The sequence below is a fragment of the Lytechinus pictus genome, chromosome 1 (assembly GCF_037042905.1).
Source record: "Lytechinus pictus isolate F3 Inbred chromosome 1, Lp3.0, whole genome shotgun sequence".
NCBI classification, from domain to species: domain Eukaryota; kingdom Metazoa; phylum Echinodermata; class Echinoidea; order Temnopleuroida; family Toxopneustidae; genus Lytechinus; species Lytechinus pictus.
The window spans coordinates 12,075,677-12,094,786 of NC_087245.1; the positions used below are offsets into that span (position 1 = coordinate 12,075,677).

The 19,110-nt window shown below is 34.3% G+C and overlaps 1 protein-coding gene across 1 annotated transcript; it reads left to right on the forward strand.

Annotated features, from left to right (window-relative positions):
* The first annotated feature begins 1,511 nt into the window (after positions 1–1,511).
* Positions 1,512–11,252, forward strand: LOC129257489 (Krueppel-like factor 6). The gene is made up of 2 exons (XM_054895823.2): positions 1,512–2,108; positions 6,631–11,252. Exons 1-2 carry the CDS (start codon positions 1,523–1,525, stop codon positions 6,804–6,806), a joined length of 762 nt encoding a protein of 253 aa, XP_054751798.2. The 5' UTR covers positions 1,512–1,522; the 3' UTR covers positions 6,807–11,252.
* The last annotated feature ends 7,858 nt before the right edge of the window (positions 11,253–19,110 follow it).

The following is a 19,110-nucleotide window of genomic DNA, read 5'->3' on the forward strand; positions in this document are numbered from 1 at the left end:
ATTTGGCATACCCCATTATTGGCTATCAAAATTCTCAGTGAGCAGTCATCTGAAAACTATCTGAGTGTAAAAGTGGGGAACTAGTTTAGTATATCTCCTTGGTATATATTACCTTTTTTAAATGGTCTATTAGAGCCATTGATTTTTCCTCACTTTGTAGAAAAACAAATAAGTCCTCTTTATTGCAAAGAGGTCAGACACTGGTTACATCCCTCATTCAGCAGAAAAATATATTAAACCTGATACAAATTACAAACTTACTGACTTTTTGCTGTTCTCGCTGGATAATAGTTTCTTACAATCTCATGTTTTATCCCTCATTTCTACTATTAAACCTGTTTTCTTTTAGACCATGTGAGTTCTCATCGGAGCTCAAGCTAGAAATCTCCATCTGAAAGCCCTTCATGGAAGGACTTTTCTGACTCTTTTTTCAATAAAGTTTGTTTTATAAGACAGTTATCATAGTAGTAATTGCTCCTCAGTCAATCAAGGACAACAAATGTTGGTAAAATGGTCTCACATAGGGCTGGGACTAAAACCCGGGTACCCAGGTCCCGCCCGGAAGCCTCGGGTACCCTGGTAGAAAAATCAATACGCAATACCCGAAAATTGCTCACCAGTATAACGTACATGTATTTGATTTGCATTGTGTAGTGTAAGACATGATTGTAACTCATCACAAAAGTACACAAGTCTCATTTTGAATCTCAACAATTACCCTCAAAATATCCATAAATATACAAGTTTTTCAAGTGATGATGTGACTGAGATCGTTCAATCGTCGCCATGTTTCCTTTTGCAGCGCCAGCCAATCACTATTCGTGTTACTGTACCATTTTCAGTTCATCATAAACCAAAAATGGTAACAAGATCGTGATTGGAAATCAATTGACTTTGTGCACGTACGTAGCGATAGATTCTACAAACTCATGAACACGATGTAATATCGACGCTACTTCGTAAGATTTTGACGGAAAAGCAAGAAGTAATCAAAATTTGCTTACCTGCGTGGTATCAGTGCGAAAACAGATCCTCCGCGAATTCCTTTCATAATTCATATAAAATATAGGAAAGTGGAATTCTAGGTCAATTTTGGTACGAGGTGACAGAGTATTGCAGACTTGTTTCGATGGAATACTGCGCGTGGGGCATGCACAGGAGGCTTGCACTGCTTACTATATTTTCATTCAGTGGCTGGATGACCTCACCTAACGCGTTTTTCCACCAGTCATATTTCATGTGACATGATTTTCGGGTACCCGCCCGAAAATTACCATGGGTACCCGAAGACCAAAAATACCCAAAATTTCCAGGCCTAGTCTCACACACTTTCTATCAGTCCTTTCCAGTGAGGGATCTAACACCTCATGACTTTCCACCAAGTTTTTTCATGTCCATCAGACCTGTAAAGTTTCTCCATCATGTCTCATAGACTATACCACTAGTAGGCCTATTAGTTTCTGTCAAGCTCATGAAGCTAATGATCTTATTATCTTTAATTTACTTGCAGCACTGTCTAGAAATGGAGAGGTTACTGAAGTTTGAGCCATGTAAGATCCTGGACAAGCGAGTGAAGGAGCCAGAAAACCCTTGGAATAAATTCATTTTACCTTGCCAAGATCGTGTGATAATGGACAGAGAGTTAGATCTGCTTTCGTTTTCGGACAGTGAGAGCAGCGACAGCAGATTTGACACGATAAGCCTGAGTTCCAGCTCCAGCATTGTTTCTTGGGACAGTTCTGGTGAACTTTCACCATCTCCCTCAGTGACTGCAATCACATGTGATCCTTTCAAAACAGAAACTTTCAAGGCAGCGCGAATGATATCGGAAGCGACCCTCACACCACCATCATCACCAGAACTTGGTCGTAGCCGGTTAGTTAGTGTGCCTGTAGGACAATTGGTTGCAGTAAGCATGGGTGGACTTATGGACAGAGGTTCAGTTAGAATGCGTAGTTTAAATCCAATTTCATCTTCTAGAGGTAGTAGTAGCAAGAGATCAGATTCCCCCGATCCCAAGCGAAGAGTTCATAGATGTCAATTTAGTGGTTGTAGGAAAGTTTACACCAAAAGTTCACACCTGAAAGCACATCAGAGAACACACACAGGTAAGTTGTTATTTGAACAGCTTTTTTATTGCATCAAATATATTGTTTCTGATTCTGACAATGATTCCAGTTTATTGTTTCTGATCCTGATAATGATTCCAGTTAGGGAATGGTTTAGACAGGCTAGCTTGCATGATTTGCACTGTGGATGTATCTAAAAGCAGACTAAGGACATTCATCTCCATTGACTGGAAGTTAAAATGGTGATGTCTGTCAATCCCATTCAAAAGATGAGAAAAATATAAATGGTTAATTTGGAATATGGAGATGATAGTGATATTGGTAATATCTATGATTGTACATGTACTGTTTCTAATATCAATGAGGATGATGGCGATGATGATTGGTGCTTATGATGGTGATGATTATGGTGATGGTTAAGGTGACGGTGATAATAGTAGTGATGAATATTGATAATTATATTGAGAATCATAATGGTGTAATAAATGATGATACACAAAATTATCAGCAAATGACTCAGTAGGAGACAAACTTTTGTGAACCATATGCTACAACACATTGGTCCAAGCTTCAACCAGGGAACAAAGATCAAAACTGCACCCATATGGAAGCTTTTTAATTCATCTCAAAGATCTCGGCCAGGAGCACTTTAAGTGAAAAAAATGCCATGATCACATTGAGTGAATAATATTAACATGTAAAAATCCAGAGTCATAGCATTTTTCCTGCACAAGACAATTGATATATGGTCATGTGTGGTTACCATGGTGATATTGCCTCCACTCAGCAAGGATCACCAGTGCAGTGTAGTATAGGCATAATTATGCAGTCTGGTTAATTCATACCAATTAAATTTCCTCGCATCAATGGAAAGCTTTTGAGAGTAATGTGTACTAGTACTTTATAACCCTCGTATGATGTAGGTTTTTGCTTGTTTATTTAAAAAGCTGCCTGACCAATTCATAGCAATTATTACTCTTCCAACTCTAAAAGGTTTTTAATACTGACCATAATCTTGTAGTACTTTATATTTTATAAGCTACATTGACTTGTGGAAGATTAAAGGGCCAAACTTGTTTATCATGAATTTCAAAATTCAAAATGTTGATTCAGTCAAGTCTGCCACAAGAACAAGCTGATATACTGTAAAAGAAGAATCAGACAAGCTTCGCACTGAGCACTGAAATTTTCTTCAAAATCAGATATAAGAAAGTTATGACATTTACATATCGGCTAGTACGCAAATGAAGGAGCCAATTATGTCACACACTCACTTTCTTTATTTTGTATTTCACTAGGCCCTATATGAAATATTTCACGGATTTTCTCCTTGAAACATGGTTTGCCTTCATGTGAAATTTGTTAGATTTACATTAATGTGATTCAATAGAGCTCCTTTATTATCAAATGTACAAGAAATAAAGAGAAGAAAATTGATTGTAAATTGATGGTAAAATATTAAAAAATTGGCGAGTACATGTATGTGCCACCATTGGAATAATGTTTTGTTCGAATCGACATACCTTGATCAACCAGCAGTCCCCCAGCTATCTTCATTGTTAGAATGTTCCAAACTTCCAATTCTCCAAGTCTAGATATATATTTCAATGTATCATCATCTTTACAAACAAAAGGATATAGAATTAGAAATTTCACAACCATAAGTAACACCAAGAAATCAAATATTTAAACAAAAATAAACCCCTTTCTTTACTCAATGAATTTTCACAGAATTGGATGACCCACAACATGGCACTCATATCCGGTCATGCCAATTATACGTCATATATGGAAGGGTGCAGATCATGACATGGCTGGTTATTAAAGTGAAGCACGACCGTAATAGAAAATTAATATAGCCACTTTTATTGGAAGCAAGATTGGGTTTTAAAGCAGAGGCAGAATTGAAATATTGCTCAAAAGGTTGCTTGGGGAAAGGGGAAGCTAGGAGGGAAGGGCAAAGCGGCAGATTTTTTTTAAATTTGAATATGAAAAGCGATAGTTCAACATTCCAACATCCTCTAGATGCAAGACTGTGATGGTCTCAAATAAAGTTTGAAAAACAAATGGTGAGCTCTCACTTCCGCTCGGAAAAAAAATCTTGCTGCTGTTTGCAAAGTCTTGTTGATACAAAACCTTTATACAGTTGTCTGGTTGATCCATGACCAAAGATGTTTGCCTTTTCTTTAAACAAACAAAAACATTCAAATATCTCTTGGTCATGTATGATTTAGCAAATAACCAAGTACAATCTACCATTGATATGTCTTCCATCAGTATAACTTCAATATGGAGGAGATATAGGTCTGTAGTATGAGCAATGCTTAGTCAACATACACTAAAAAAAACTGGTATGCGCTCCATCACTTCACCAATACAAGGACTCAAGGAGGCATACTGTACGGGTCTCTCATTTACCTCTTTATCATAAATGAGTCATGATTGTAGTGTATCATTAATTTTCCCCTGACCCTGCACTGGCTTGCATGCTTCATATGCGGCATGTGAGCAACAAATTGCCTTCCATGATCAACGGCAATGGAATTCACTTTGTAAAGTCAGTCTCCACAAATACTAAGTGACAACCTTCATACATGTAGATATACATGTCATGCATTAAGATGAAAACTACAATCACATCAAACCCGAATACAATCGCTTTACGTTGCATGTGTTTGTTCAGTTTGCTTCCAGTGTAAGAACACAGGTTCATGTTGACATCACATGTTTTCCTGTGTTTGTAATGCATCATAACACCAATCGAATAATATTTTGTCTGTAGATATGATAATTTTAATACTTCCGTTCTGCAAAAGCTGTAGGTGTCTGGTGATTGTCCTTTAGTACCAGTAAATTAATGGGATGCTCAGAGCTAAAAATAGTTATATATAAATAAAAAGAGTAAAATTCACAGAGCAAAATGCTGAAAATTTCATCAAAATCTGATGACGAATAGCGACGTTATGGCATTTTTAAGATTTGCATTAGTCTGGTGAGACAGTTCTAGGCATGTCTTCATGAATATTCAATGAGCAAACTGATGAAGTCATATCCCCACTCTTCTTGTGTATTTTATTGTATGAAATAAGGTTTATTAAAAAAATTTCCTTCAAGAACCAAAAATATTGGAATTACAGCTGATTAAGTGCATTAGATATTCATTGCTGCAACTTATTTATTATGTACATGTATAAAAAAATAAAAAACAATTATGATTTCATGTAATAACATAAGAAACGGAAAAGTGGGGATGCGACGTCATCAGCCCATTCTATTGAATAGTCATGAGTCATGACGACAACGTGCATATAACTGTTTTCACAATATACAGTACATGTATTGCTAAATTTTGAAATTAAATAACTTCACTATTTGTCATCATATTTTGATGAAATTTTCAGCATTTTGCTTTGTGAATTTTGCTATATTTATTTAGACATAAATATTTTCAGCCTGGAGCATCCCTTTTGATATGATTTATTTTTCCCTACAATTGTTTTTGTCCCTTTTTTTTGGGGGGGGGGGTGGGAAAGTCACTGCAAATTTGTTCCAGTAAACATCTGTACCATAAAAACCTTGATTTTCATTGGCTACTGAGCCATGTACACTTATCCTTGTTGGTTTTATGATAGTCCCTTACTGTACATGTACATGTATGTTCAGTCAAGATTTAAAAAAGTGATAGCAGATGATTTACATACATGTAGGAATATATTTGAAAATATAATGCATGCATAATTGGTATTGAAATAAATCTAAATACTATTACGTATTAGGTTTGAATTCTTGAATTGCTGTTTTATGTACATACATGTACATGAACATGTACATGTATCAAATGTTATGCTATTTTTGGAGTAGATTACAGAGCGCATGTGCCTCACTGAATTTTCTCTTCTTCACTTCATGAAATATGAATATTCCCTTCACTCTTTCTTCCCCGTTTAGGAATATTGAACTACTGCATTTATATTTATTTCTTTTAAAGATACTTATAAAACAAATAGAATGTGTATGCTTGTGTGTCTGATATGATGGTAATGAGAGAGAGACAGAGAAATAATAGGGGAAGAAGACACCCATTCTAAATGCCATAAAAGGTGGTTTCTTATGATGTATGACAAAATCATTCATGTTTGTAAACAGATTCATTTAATACATCCACCATTGACTTATGTTTTTAGAAAATTAAATTAGGATGTATTGAAAGTGACCATGAGATATATATGTAGTTCAAAATAAGTTCACATCAGCTGAAGATAAGAAAATTGAAAATGCCTAGTGAATTGATTGGGGAGTACAATTTTGGTTTTGCTACAACACCAACAGCAGAGGTCATCACTAGACTTAAGATCTCACATTCTGGTATTATCTGATTTCTATAGACTGACAGATCAGCATTTCTTGAATGCTGTTAAAGCACTGTAGTAGATATACATGTACATGTAGTAGTAGTAGTACTAGCTTAGCTGGGGTGATGCACATTAGAGTGCCTTGAGCACCAGTTTGGTGGATACATATGCTAATATTATCAATCATTTGTATTCTTATTTTATTCCAGGTGAAAAACCATACAAGTGTACTTGGGAAGGATGTGAATGGAGGTTTGCTAGGTCTGACGAACTCACGCGACACTACCGCAAGCACACGGGGGCCAAGCCTTTCAAATGTAGTCACTGTGAGCGATGCTTCTCGCGATCCGATCACCTTGCACTTCACATGAAGCGCCATCTCTGATGAAGACGACGATGAGTTCTCAGCGTATATACATGTACTCATCTTGTGTTCAAGAGTGGACAGCGTTCAGTGCCAAACAGCACAAATTCTGCAGACATTGTTTGACCTTGCTCAATCATGTTCAACCAAAAGAGATTTGTGCAAAAGTTAATACTTCTCATGCACTAGGGGTAGTGGCTACATTTCATGAAACACAAAACAGCATTTCAGTGGGAAAGAAAGTAGGTAATCATTGTGCTATTATTACTATAAACTAGGTATGAAATGTAAGTGTTGTAATGTCACCAATGTGTTTTCATGAGTTGCCACGTCTTGTTCAACGATTTCCGGTGTCATGGGCTGAGATAGCACGATGAACGATAGGCTTAAGAAGTGCAAAGGGCTGTTCTTCCTGGATGCACTATTTGGCTGTCATTACACGTACCTGTACGTCGCCGGCCTACCAGCAGTTTGAACTAGAAACAACTCCCAAGAAGTTCACCATCTGTAAAGGCAGTGCAAAAACTCTTATGCAATGTTGCATAATTTATGGTGAAGTCCCCTTACTCTGTTAACTCGCACTGGACTGTCTTTTCCGACTTCATTAGGTTAACCCACAATCATGCTAATAAAAGCGGTTGTACATGTAGCATGCATGCATAATCTCTATCATATTTTCTAATTTCCCAGATTGCTTTAAACAAAGATACACCAAACTGATGTTATTTATGTAGATCAAGTTGACATAAGGAGACAAGTGTACAGTATAAATCTTGCCATTTTTATGGAATTCTTTACTCAGTTCCATTATCTCTCTTTTTCTATTTTAGCAGCAAAAAGTCATCAGGGTCCCGTAACACAAACATCTTCGCTCAATAGCTAATGTCAGACAAACATCGATTCTGATTGGTTGATCATGGTAATATCCATGGAAAACAATCTTGATTTGTCTTTGCCATTGTTCAATTAATTACAAACCTCTGTATTATAGGACCCAGGAATCAATATAAGCAGAATACTTGATAAAGTAGCTTCTAAATGATCATGAACAGTAAATATAATGTTTTATATTGTATCCTTGTACTTGAGAAGAATGGTAGGTACGGGAAATGCCTATTTTATATACATGTAGATCTGTCAATCGGAGTTCTCAACTAGGGTGTGTACTGTGTTGTAAGAAAGTCAGTTGCAATTGATTGCAAGGTTTAATCACAAATTTGCAGTTGAAGGATGAATTTCAACTACAGCAAACCAGTTAATACTACTTGTTGCAAGAAAATAATCTTCAACTCATTGTAATTTGCTATAGGAAATCTTAAAATTATTTTAAAATTCAAAAATTATTTGACACCTATAGGCTTTTGCAGCACCCTTGCAACGCTTCATTACTGATAAAAGTTGCGGTATTGGTTGCATACACAACTATATACTTTTACTTTAATACAAAATAATAGGTTCATTTGATAATAGGTATGCACATTCTGAGTTCAGAGTAACGAAACATGATAAGGAAGAAGGAGATGGAGGGTATGTAATTGAAGATTAAAGCAATTTCAAGTATGATTTTAATTCTTTCATGAGTAAGGGGAACTGCATTAATATCGTTGTATCACAGAGCAATGACAGTTTTGTCAACGCAGTAGTACGAATATATCAATCCATATCATGCATGTATGTATGGCATAGCTCTGTTTTGTATCTTCTAATTCCTATTTCAACTCACTAAGAAAATCAGGTGCTATTGTGAACCATTTTCCAAATCATTAAAATTATTTTGAACTCATTGATTATTTTACATTTTGAAACCGTTGTTGAGTGGCAAATATTGAGGTTGCCATTATGCCGACATATGCATTGATCAACATATTACATATAGTGCATTGTTACTAATGTCTTTATACATGAGGTATGAAGTAGATATATATTGAGGCATCACAAAGCATTGACCATTCTAAAAGGATACAGCCTTATCTGCGTGCTACAGTGTACCATTAAGACGACATTAAAAAAGATGTCATAATTACAGCAGTAGATAGGGTCAGCCAGTGTGATGCATGGTTAGTATTTGTAGTGCCTCACTTCATCTACCTTGCATTAACAGTTCAAGCATCATGGCACTAGTGGCTGGGACAACGTTAATCCTGTTCACTTTGACAAAATTAAGGACTTTCTATCAATTAATTAGGCATTGCATCTGATGCGTCGCATCTTCCCAAGGTTATCCTTCCAATCGGATCCCGGAAATTGTTTCCGGGCTGAATGAAAATTGTATTTGTGTGCCTGTAAGAACTGGTATCTGGCTACATGTGCCAAACATTTGGCTTGCATGAAATCACAATGTTATGTAATGTATGAACAGTGCTTGTGCAGACACAATAGATTTATCCTGAAACTTGATAGAGACCGTCCAAAGAAATCATTTGCTATTACCAAGCAGAGCAATTGGAAAAACAGTAACAGAAGAATTGAGATGATTATATTGATAAAGGAAAAAATGCATCTCGAATGACATGAAGTAGATGTACTTGCCTTTTTGCGAACCCTAATTGCCTATCTTAACTTTTTTTTTCAATTCACAGATGCAGATAAAGCCATTATTATGATCTTCATTCTTACGGGTCATTTGAAATTTCTTTTGTGAGTTATGCACTATCTGAAGTGCATTCCTGTAAAGTATACACAAGTAGGTCTTTCTCAGGCACTCAATCATAACATTCTATTGTCATCATTTATTCAAACAAAATTGGACGTGATTCTTCATTGACCTTGTATTCAGAAACGAAAGGTATGTCTCTGGCCACAGCTTTACCAAACGATGTAGCTAAAAAAATTGTTTTCCAGTCAGAATACATGTCCTCAAATGAAAAAAGAAAAGAAAAAAGTTTAGTTGAATTTGGAAATACAGTCCACTCTAGTTTCAAAACGCTGCAACTCATCTTCTTGTGTCAGCCACAATTTAGGAGCTACTCAACCAAAAAGAAAGAAAATGCAGTAGATGATGTTATGATCAGGTGTATTGCTATGTCAGGGAAGAAATCATCTTTGTTAGGCCTACTAAAATTTAACCCCCTACAGTATAAGTTACCATAAAATAAGAAATTGGTCTACAACTCTGTGAACTGTCATTCACCATTTACATTTGGCCTGTTGTCATGGGTTACTGTTGCATGGTTTGAATAATAAAAAAACTCACAAAAAGACACCTCACATACTGTAAATTTCACTTTTAAGGATCTTTTTATCCAGGTAGAGCATGGTTTGAAACCAAGGTCCATTCAGATGAGGAGCATAAAAGCAAATACACATGCTATGTACACAATGTTTATAATATTTTCTTGTGTGTCTGAATGCTCTGTTTGGTCTGCAAACATTGATTCATTATTCAACTTCTTTCTCTATTGAGTTTGGAGCTAAACATAGTGTCTGTCCTAGCACACTACAGTACATGTAATTATCAATTCACGAACCTCTCCATTCTCATGGCATATTACAAGTCGTTTTGTGTCTAAACATAAAATGTCATCATCAAATAGCAATACTGTTCCAGCATAGCCATATATTTTTTGTGTGTTTGAATGGAGGTCTTGATGTCTTTTATTGTCGATAGTTATCAATTGCTTTCCTCACTTTAATGAGAACAAGTAAATGTTCTAGAAAGAGGTATAAGATCTACACTCTTTTCTATCATGAACTTGAAAAAAAATGAACTTAATTATATCTTGGAACTCATTGATGTTCCATTTTGGTTCATTGTTGTGATTTTGTAGATCATTGCACAATTAGGCAAAATAATGGAGCTATGTAATGGGTGAAACCATTTTAAATTATCTTTATTTTGATAGTAAAGAGATGTGGTTATCAGTACATACCATGCATTAAAAAAACATTTTACTCTCCTGCACTTTAAAGCTGCTTTTCTAATGTGTTTGCTTGTCAATCTTCGGTGGCGGGAATGTAATACACAAAAAGTAATAGAGTGGTATAAAAAAAAATCAAGTATTGAGGCAGCAGTGGCCAAGTATGTTTGTTATCTTGGGCATCAGATGTACAGTTATAGAAAAGGGATAATAAACTTGTTAAATTGTAGGGAAATAATATGGGACGGGGATTGACTTTCAGTTGAGATATTGCCTCTTGTGAAAAGTTGTTAGATTGATGTGTACATGTATATAGATTAGTAGATCATTAGATAGAATTATATCTAGATAGATACATGAGATAGATAGAAAATAGAAGTAGATAGATAGATAGATTGATAGATAAATTAGATCAGTAGATAGATGCATAGTGGATAGGTTTACAGATAAATAAAGTGATGTCTGTGCTAGTCTGTGATAGAATAGAAAAGTATATAATGTGAGTAAACTCATTATTATTAGTCACAGTACATAAACATAAGAAAAAAGAGCTCTTTTATTTTGAATGTTTTATTTTTTTTAACATTGTAAAATTTCCAATATGTGCAACTCTTCTAAATGCATCTAGATGTTTGTATAATATCCTCATTGTGAAGAATTTTGTGTGGATGTGTGTGAGCGAGAAAATGTTCCATGAGAAAATGGAAAAATATCTGATATGTTGACAATAAAAATACAAAGTACAAAAAAAATTTTGTCATGTAGGAGATACAGAAGATTGTTGACACTTCAGTTTCTTATTTTCATTGGCGGTTTTGACACCAAAGAGAACTTGCAAGAATCTGAACAGCAAGAAAATTAAATCTGTGTTTCTTCTTTGGTAAGGCCCTGTTCAGAGCCACCTTCTCAAACCGATTCCTGTCAAACCAATTCAATGAACCATTTCAGTAGATCACTTTGTTAGCATTCACAATTACTCTGTAAGCTTGTGAACCAGTTCGAATCAAAGCAATGCTTAAAACCACATTGTATTCTTGTAATTCGTTACTTTAGATCACTTATGATGGTGTCATGGATCACTAAGAGGGTTCATTGTTGTACAAACTCCCACTGAATCAGTCAGATAGGTCCAGGAGAGCTACCATGAACATGGTTTTAACTATTTCTGACAAGTCTACAGAAATACTGCTACAGTAATGAAACTGAAGTCGCAAAATTGACCGTCGCTTTAAAAACATGACTTGTGTTATTTGAAGATCGTGAGGTATGTTGTCTGTTAATTGGAAATAAGTAATTAGGTCAGGAATGTGTATACCTAACACTAATGACGGCTACATCTTTTATTGTAGCCTGAGGGTGTAATGTGGTGTATATATGGAGATAGCATTGCATTAATTATTAGTAAATGTAGCCTACTTATAGCTCTCCTATTGTGCTGTAGCTTACATAGCCTTGAATAGATGCCCAAAAGACAAAAAATGAAAATAAATAAAAAAAAACTAACTACACATAACAACCAAATCACCAATATTGCTAGAAGGGGCAGGTATTCGGGTAAGGATTTTTATGCACATTAATATCGATAAGTGGTGATGGCAGAAATTAATGGTGAATGTAATTATGCCATTTCATCCCAAATTTTTGAGGGCTTGCATGAGGAGCTTGTTCATTTATTGTCTCTAAGACATCAGATGGTGCAAAATACACTATTACTATGGCAATCTGGCATCGATTGGATTGTTCCAGCCTGCATGTATGTATAACAAAGGAAAGAAGGATAGATGGTCCTTTTAGTGGTGAGACCTGATTTATGTCCTCTTGTAAGCACGAGGAAAACAAATAGGAGTCATGTTCAATTCCATTCAAGCATTAAAAACAAGTACAATTTTGTCCAGTGTGGACTTAGTTTTTGAATGTTTTGATATATATGCTTAGTTTTAAATGTTTTAGTATGATATTTTAGAAATTTAGAACCTGTTAGGTCATTATGGCTGTACCTCAAGGATCCCCACTAGGGCCTATTTCTTTCATTTTAAATAGATTTGCATGGTCTCCATTTTTGTTAATGCAACCAAGCAAGTAGATCAAGTGAGTCATTAATTGCCAGTGGGTTCCTAGGGCAGGTTTTAAAGGGAAAGCCCCATACAAGCTCAGCCATATTTTGCACATGTTTTGCAACAATATTTAAGTTAAAAAATATCAAGGGCAGTCAAGTATGTCCATATATGGACATTTGTATCGACCAATTTGCCACAAAATGATACTATAAAACAAAAAAGGACTGAGTAGCAAAATGTAATCAGGTACAAAAAAGTTGTTATTATTTGTGATTTTTTTTGTCACCTCAACACCAAAACGGGAGACATTCCATCACAAATTAGTATAAAATAATATATGGTTGTTGTTTTTTGCAGTTAAAGTGAAAATTTTTGTCCACATACATGTACTGTAATTAATTTTCCCGATTGAGTTTAAAGGGTAAAATTCAATACAGAAAACTTGAAAAAAAATAAGTTAGCAAATATAGTAATATTGTAAGTAACTTAGTTCTAGATAGTTTAGTAAATTCATTTTGTAAATTTCATTTCCTAATATATGAAAAATACTACAAACAAAAAAATAGAGTACTATATATGTAAAGATATATAAATATATATATATGAATATATAAATATTAATATTTGCTATGTTTTGTGTAATTTGGAAGAAGGGTATAAAGTGCGTAAGAATGTAAATTTTATGACCCTAGGTCTGTTGTATGATTTATTTTGCATACCAAATTAAAATAATTTTAGTAGATTGATTTAATTTATGCACATATATTATGTGTATTTGCAAGGTTTGCTATAAAGTCCCATTTACAGGGGGAACAACATGGGGTGTTCATTGTTGTATAATCTTACTTCTCTTAAGGAAATATGAACAAGGACTTTCTTGCAGGTACCAAATATATCGGATCTATGAAAGAATAAGTTACCCTTTACATTAAGTATTAATGTCTTATGGCCTGTCATTTAGGTACGAGAACGTAAGGTAGACACAGATTGGTATATTGTGTAGTACATGTGGTATGCCTAGCTATCATGCAGGCATTTGTATTGAGGTCATGTGTCAGAGTCAAAGGTCATTTGAGGTCAGTATCTTAGATATTGTGTCTTGTACCTTTATTAGACTATACTCGGCCATAGGGTTTATAAATGACTTAGATGGAATCTGTAAGTACATGACTGGAACCTATACCTTATGTTGGGTTCAAAGGTCACTTTGAGGGGTCATCTGAGGTCGAATGTTGAGGTTAAATCTATTTTAATTCCTGTCTTGGCTTTTTAATTAGACTCAGAGCAATCAGATATTGCTTACCTAGCCATAATTGATCAGCTAGAGCATATGATTCTAGTAATAAAAGACTAAAGGACAAATGATATAATTAAAAAAGTTTTTAATATTCCATATAGGCCTAGATATTGTATTTTATCTGTTTTCATCATTTCACATATGGAAAAATGTGATTTTTATCTTAAAAATGTGATTTTATCAGCCAGTGCATTCCTTTTTTTTATTGTGTTTTGTTAATTGATAATGCCTTGTAAATGATGAAATCCAAGTCCCAAGATATAATGTTTACATGTATGCATTTTGTCATTACAATACCAACTGTAAATTATCACATGGGCCAATCATTAACCAGTTAGAATGTATTTAAATCAAATTAGACTATGCCGAACCAGCAATGGCATAATTTGTCATCGAGAAACTGTTAAGTGTTCCTAGGATGTGATGTATACTTGTGAATTTGTCATTAAGTTGACCAATCAGCTCGCTCCTCATGTTAATAAATGGGCAGTGAATTTATTTTGCCTTTTTTGTTACAAGTTGTATTATGATGTTGCTGGCTTTCCATAGTTAAAATCATATGCGATGATTTCTAGAGATTTCTTGTTACCTTAGGGGGGACTGTACAAAATTTGTGCCTGGAATTGCCGCTCATGGCTATATAAGAGTGATTTTATTTCATTGAATTGGAGTCCTGTAGGCCAATTGTTCATCCGAAGAATATGACATTTATTCCGAATGAAATTTTTATTGTCTAAACATTTTTATCTATATATTTCATTCTCAAATGTTTGATTTGGTTGTGTATGCTTTATGAATACTGTACAACATATTCAACATACCATGCATTGAAAGGGAATAGTTAATTATAGCTACGCATTGCTCATTGAGACTGCAATAATGCAGTTTACATTTGACCTCTGAATGTGATAAATCTATTAATTAGCAAGGTAATGTCATGGTACTGGAGTGTTGTGCTTTCTTAACAGGATGTTTTTCTGTTGAAATGAACAAATTCTCTGAACAATCGTTGTGAAGTAAACTGATGTCATCAAGCCTTTATGCTTGTTTACTGTATATGTTATAATAGATATACATGTATCAGTGTATAGTGGCTAATAAAGATCATGTTGGCAAATTTGTTTATTGTATCAAGGCATTTTGATGCTTCTTAAAAAGAGGTAATGATTCAAATGTCTCTATGATCATGGATATTTTTATGTATCAATTCTCTATTTTCTATTCACTTAGTGGAAATGTATGGTTACTTTACATTATTTGTATCTCTGAATAAAACATCTGACATATCAACATGTCTTTGAACAAGGCATTAGTGCTTTTTTCAATAGTCCCAATGTATACAGGGAACATTAGTAGTCATATCAACATGAAATACATTTTTTTATAAGTTATAACTTTTATAAGATTTTATACTGTGTACTGTTTATCAGTGGTTTTCAACATCTTTTTATTTTCATGCATCAAATTCTTGTACCTCATTTGTGTTAAACAACTGCTGCATTTTATGAACACATAACACAAAAGAGTAACATTAAATGCAGGAAAATGCACTTCATATAATGGAAAAATTGATTTATATTCGAAATATATCTAATAGTGATGTACAATTTTTTTTTTGTCATGTAACTAAATTTAATCCTCATGTCTATAGACATATCCTGTAATACAATAATATAATTCTCTGTTCTCATTGTATTTCATTATAATAAGAATGGAAATTACATTACATACATGTATGCAAAGTAAATTTTGTTAGGTTTTGTTAGGTTTGTCCACATACTATCTATATTAATGAGATAAATATGTAATTGGAATTTTATATATTCACTACTAGTGAATGGAAAAAAATAATTCAAGGCAGTTCACAAAGGCATGTGCATTAAAACTAGTTACATCACAAAAAATATTCTGTTGGCAGAAATACAGTGCATTTACATACTAATATCAATATCCTGTTATTTTGTAATAGTCACCTACAGTTAAGAGTGAACCACACTATTGATGTGGTTTATCATTGTGTAGATCTGTCTGTAATAATTCATTCCAATCTTTTGGAAACATTGCCTTGTTTCTTTATTTGAAGAATGTGTGTCATGCACTTCCGGTTATTTATTTATTTTTAAAGATATTTTAGTATATTCCACTTTTATGACCACAGTAACAGAAGATGCTTCATTTTTGTCTGGAAGTAGCGGAAGGTTTTAAGCTGCTTCTGACAACATTTTTCTATCAGCTGTCTGCTCCTTTAATCAAAAGTGGATTATTTTGCTCTCAATCTTCGTAGTGATTATGGTTTTGTGTCAAGTCCCAATCTCATGTTAAAGAGGGTGTGAACCCCATTCCTGCATGATTAGAATTTCCCTTTATTTTCTCATATATTTATCTATCAGCCTGAGCTGATTCAATCTTAAGATTCTAGCCTGATCAGTCCACATTGATGTTAATCTTCATTTTTAAGAAAATTCAATCAATCCAAATTGAAAGCCTATAGTCTAGGCGGAGACTGCAGTAATTGTTTTTGCCTTTGCCACAATTTGTATTCTTTGCCGCATCACACGTATTGCTTGCATTCAGCATAACAGTAAAGACAATAACTGCAGCCTTTGACTAGATTATTGGCCACCCAAGTGGAGGAATTCTCACTTGTCGAATGCTCACTTACGGGCCCCATTTATGAAAAGCATGCGCTGGTATTAGGAATATAAAGTATTACCCCGTGTCAAAATCTGAATGCATCTTCACTTCCTGATCAGCTGGAAAAGTCACAAAATAATGCACATTTTGGGGGAAAAATGCAACTCTGCAAGTTGGCTCAGGATTATAGTATTGATATGATTCTCGTGGAATAGCCCTCTTATTGCAATCTCCAATAATCTTGTTTTTTCTGATGTGTTTAGTTGGCCACATTAGAAATGTTGGCTAATTTTGAAATTCTGGCTGGTGTAAACATACCACATTTTGTCAACTTTGGCATAAAACCTTGGTAAACAATGAAGAGGTATTTAAACTAAAGTATGAACTTGGAAAGTAATGAATTTTCTGTCACTATCAAAATCCATTATTTTTATTATTTTTATGTCATTATTAACCGTTGTCATTTTTATCATTATGATTCTCTTATTATTGCTTCTACTATGAAAATGATTATTAGTTATTCCTATCACTATTATATTATTACTTTCAATATAAGCATTTAAATGAGTGGTTTCAATTTCTCCTGATCAGGTTCTATATAACAATTATTGTCATTAATATTATGGAAATATGTTCGTATGCATTTGTATTTAAAAACAAAAGTATAAATCTCATGTATACAGTCTTGATTAATTAAAATGTCAGTTTACTATGTCAAAAGGAATACAAAATTTCATGCATTTAATATATTTGTATTCGAAGATACATAAGAAGATACAAGATAGTAAGAGCTTGAGAGATTGTCACTTGCTTACGAAAGAGAGGTAATGCTGAAAAAGATTATAATGAAGTAGTGATGATGTTGTTGTATATGATGGTGATACCGGGGGGGGGGGTGATGCTTATGGTGGTGATGATAATGGCGATGATGGTGGTAGTGATGCTGATGATTGATGGTGGTGATGATGATGATATATGATGGTGGTGGTGGTGATGATGATGATGGTGGTGGTCGTGGTGATGACGGTGATGCTGATGATAATGTGATGATGAAGATGATGACGATGGTAGTGTGATGACGGTAGTGGTGGTGATGATGGTGGTGGTGCTGATGACAATGATGCTGATGATGATGCGGTTGTTACATCAGATTCCCTATCATCTAAATCATAATTAGCTTTGTCAAATCCCACCCTTATGATATGAAAACTCATGTTGCTTACAATCATCTAATAGCAAAGTTTGCAAGCGTGAGAGCAAGTTGCCCACCCCACCCCAAAATCTCAAACTGGCTGTCATGCGCTCATAGATGGCGCAAATTCAGAATGAGCTAATGGGTGAATTGATGATGGTGAGTAGTATATAGATGTATAATTTCGTTCTTTAGAAACATTTTGGGGCTGGCCAAAATAAACTGTGCAGGATGAGAACACGAAGGACAATGGAAAAAATAATAAAGAAAAAAAAAATCGTCATTTCATTTTCAAAATTGTTGAAAAAATAATGTCTCCTTAGCTATCAACTAAAGGCCTATAATTAGATTAATTTTATTTCGGTTCATAATTATAGGTAAGGTCCATCTTAGCAACAGTATTCTTCCAACTAGTTAAGAATTTTTATAGAAAGAAGACGATTTGTAAAGCATGTTAATTTATAATCTTGTACTGTAGTCACGATCCCTAAATTTTAAGGTCAAGTGAACCCCATAAAAATTGCTGATTTGAATCAATAGAGAAAAATCAAATAAGCATAACGCTGAAAATTTCATCAAAAGCAGATGTAAAATAAGAAAGTTAAGACATTTTAAAGTTTTGCTTATAATTTTTCACAAAACAGTTACATACACAACTCAGTGACATGCAAATGAGAGGGTCAATGATGTCCCTCACTCACTATTTCTTTTGTTTTGGTTTTCAATTTTTACAGATTTGACAATAATGACCAACATGACTGAACAAAAGTTAGAACAATGGCAATTCCACATGTTTGAGGAGGAATATAACTCTGTTTCACATGACATCGAGGAGAAAATTAGAATGTTTCACATTTTATGTAATAAAATAGGGTCATACAAAAGGAATAATGGGTGGGTGGGTTACGTCATTAGTCTCTCATTTGCATACCGACCAGGATCGATGTGCATATAATGTGAAACGGGGCGAAACTTAAAAACAACTTTCTTTAATAGTTTACATAAGATTTTAATGACAATTTCAGTTTTATGCTTGTTGGATTTTTAAAAATCCAAGTCAGCTTTTTGTTGGGGGTAGACACGGTCCTTTAATAATTTTGCGTGAAACGGTGATTTCCATAGCCAGTGAGCATTCAAATCGGGAAAGTGATAATCAAAATTTCATCACATTTAATTTCATCATATTAAAAAAAAAGAAAGGGGGCGTCTTGGAATCTAACAACAAAGCCGTGGCAATAGTTATGAAATAAAGCAGAAAAAAGTTACCAATTGTCCTAACTTATTCACA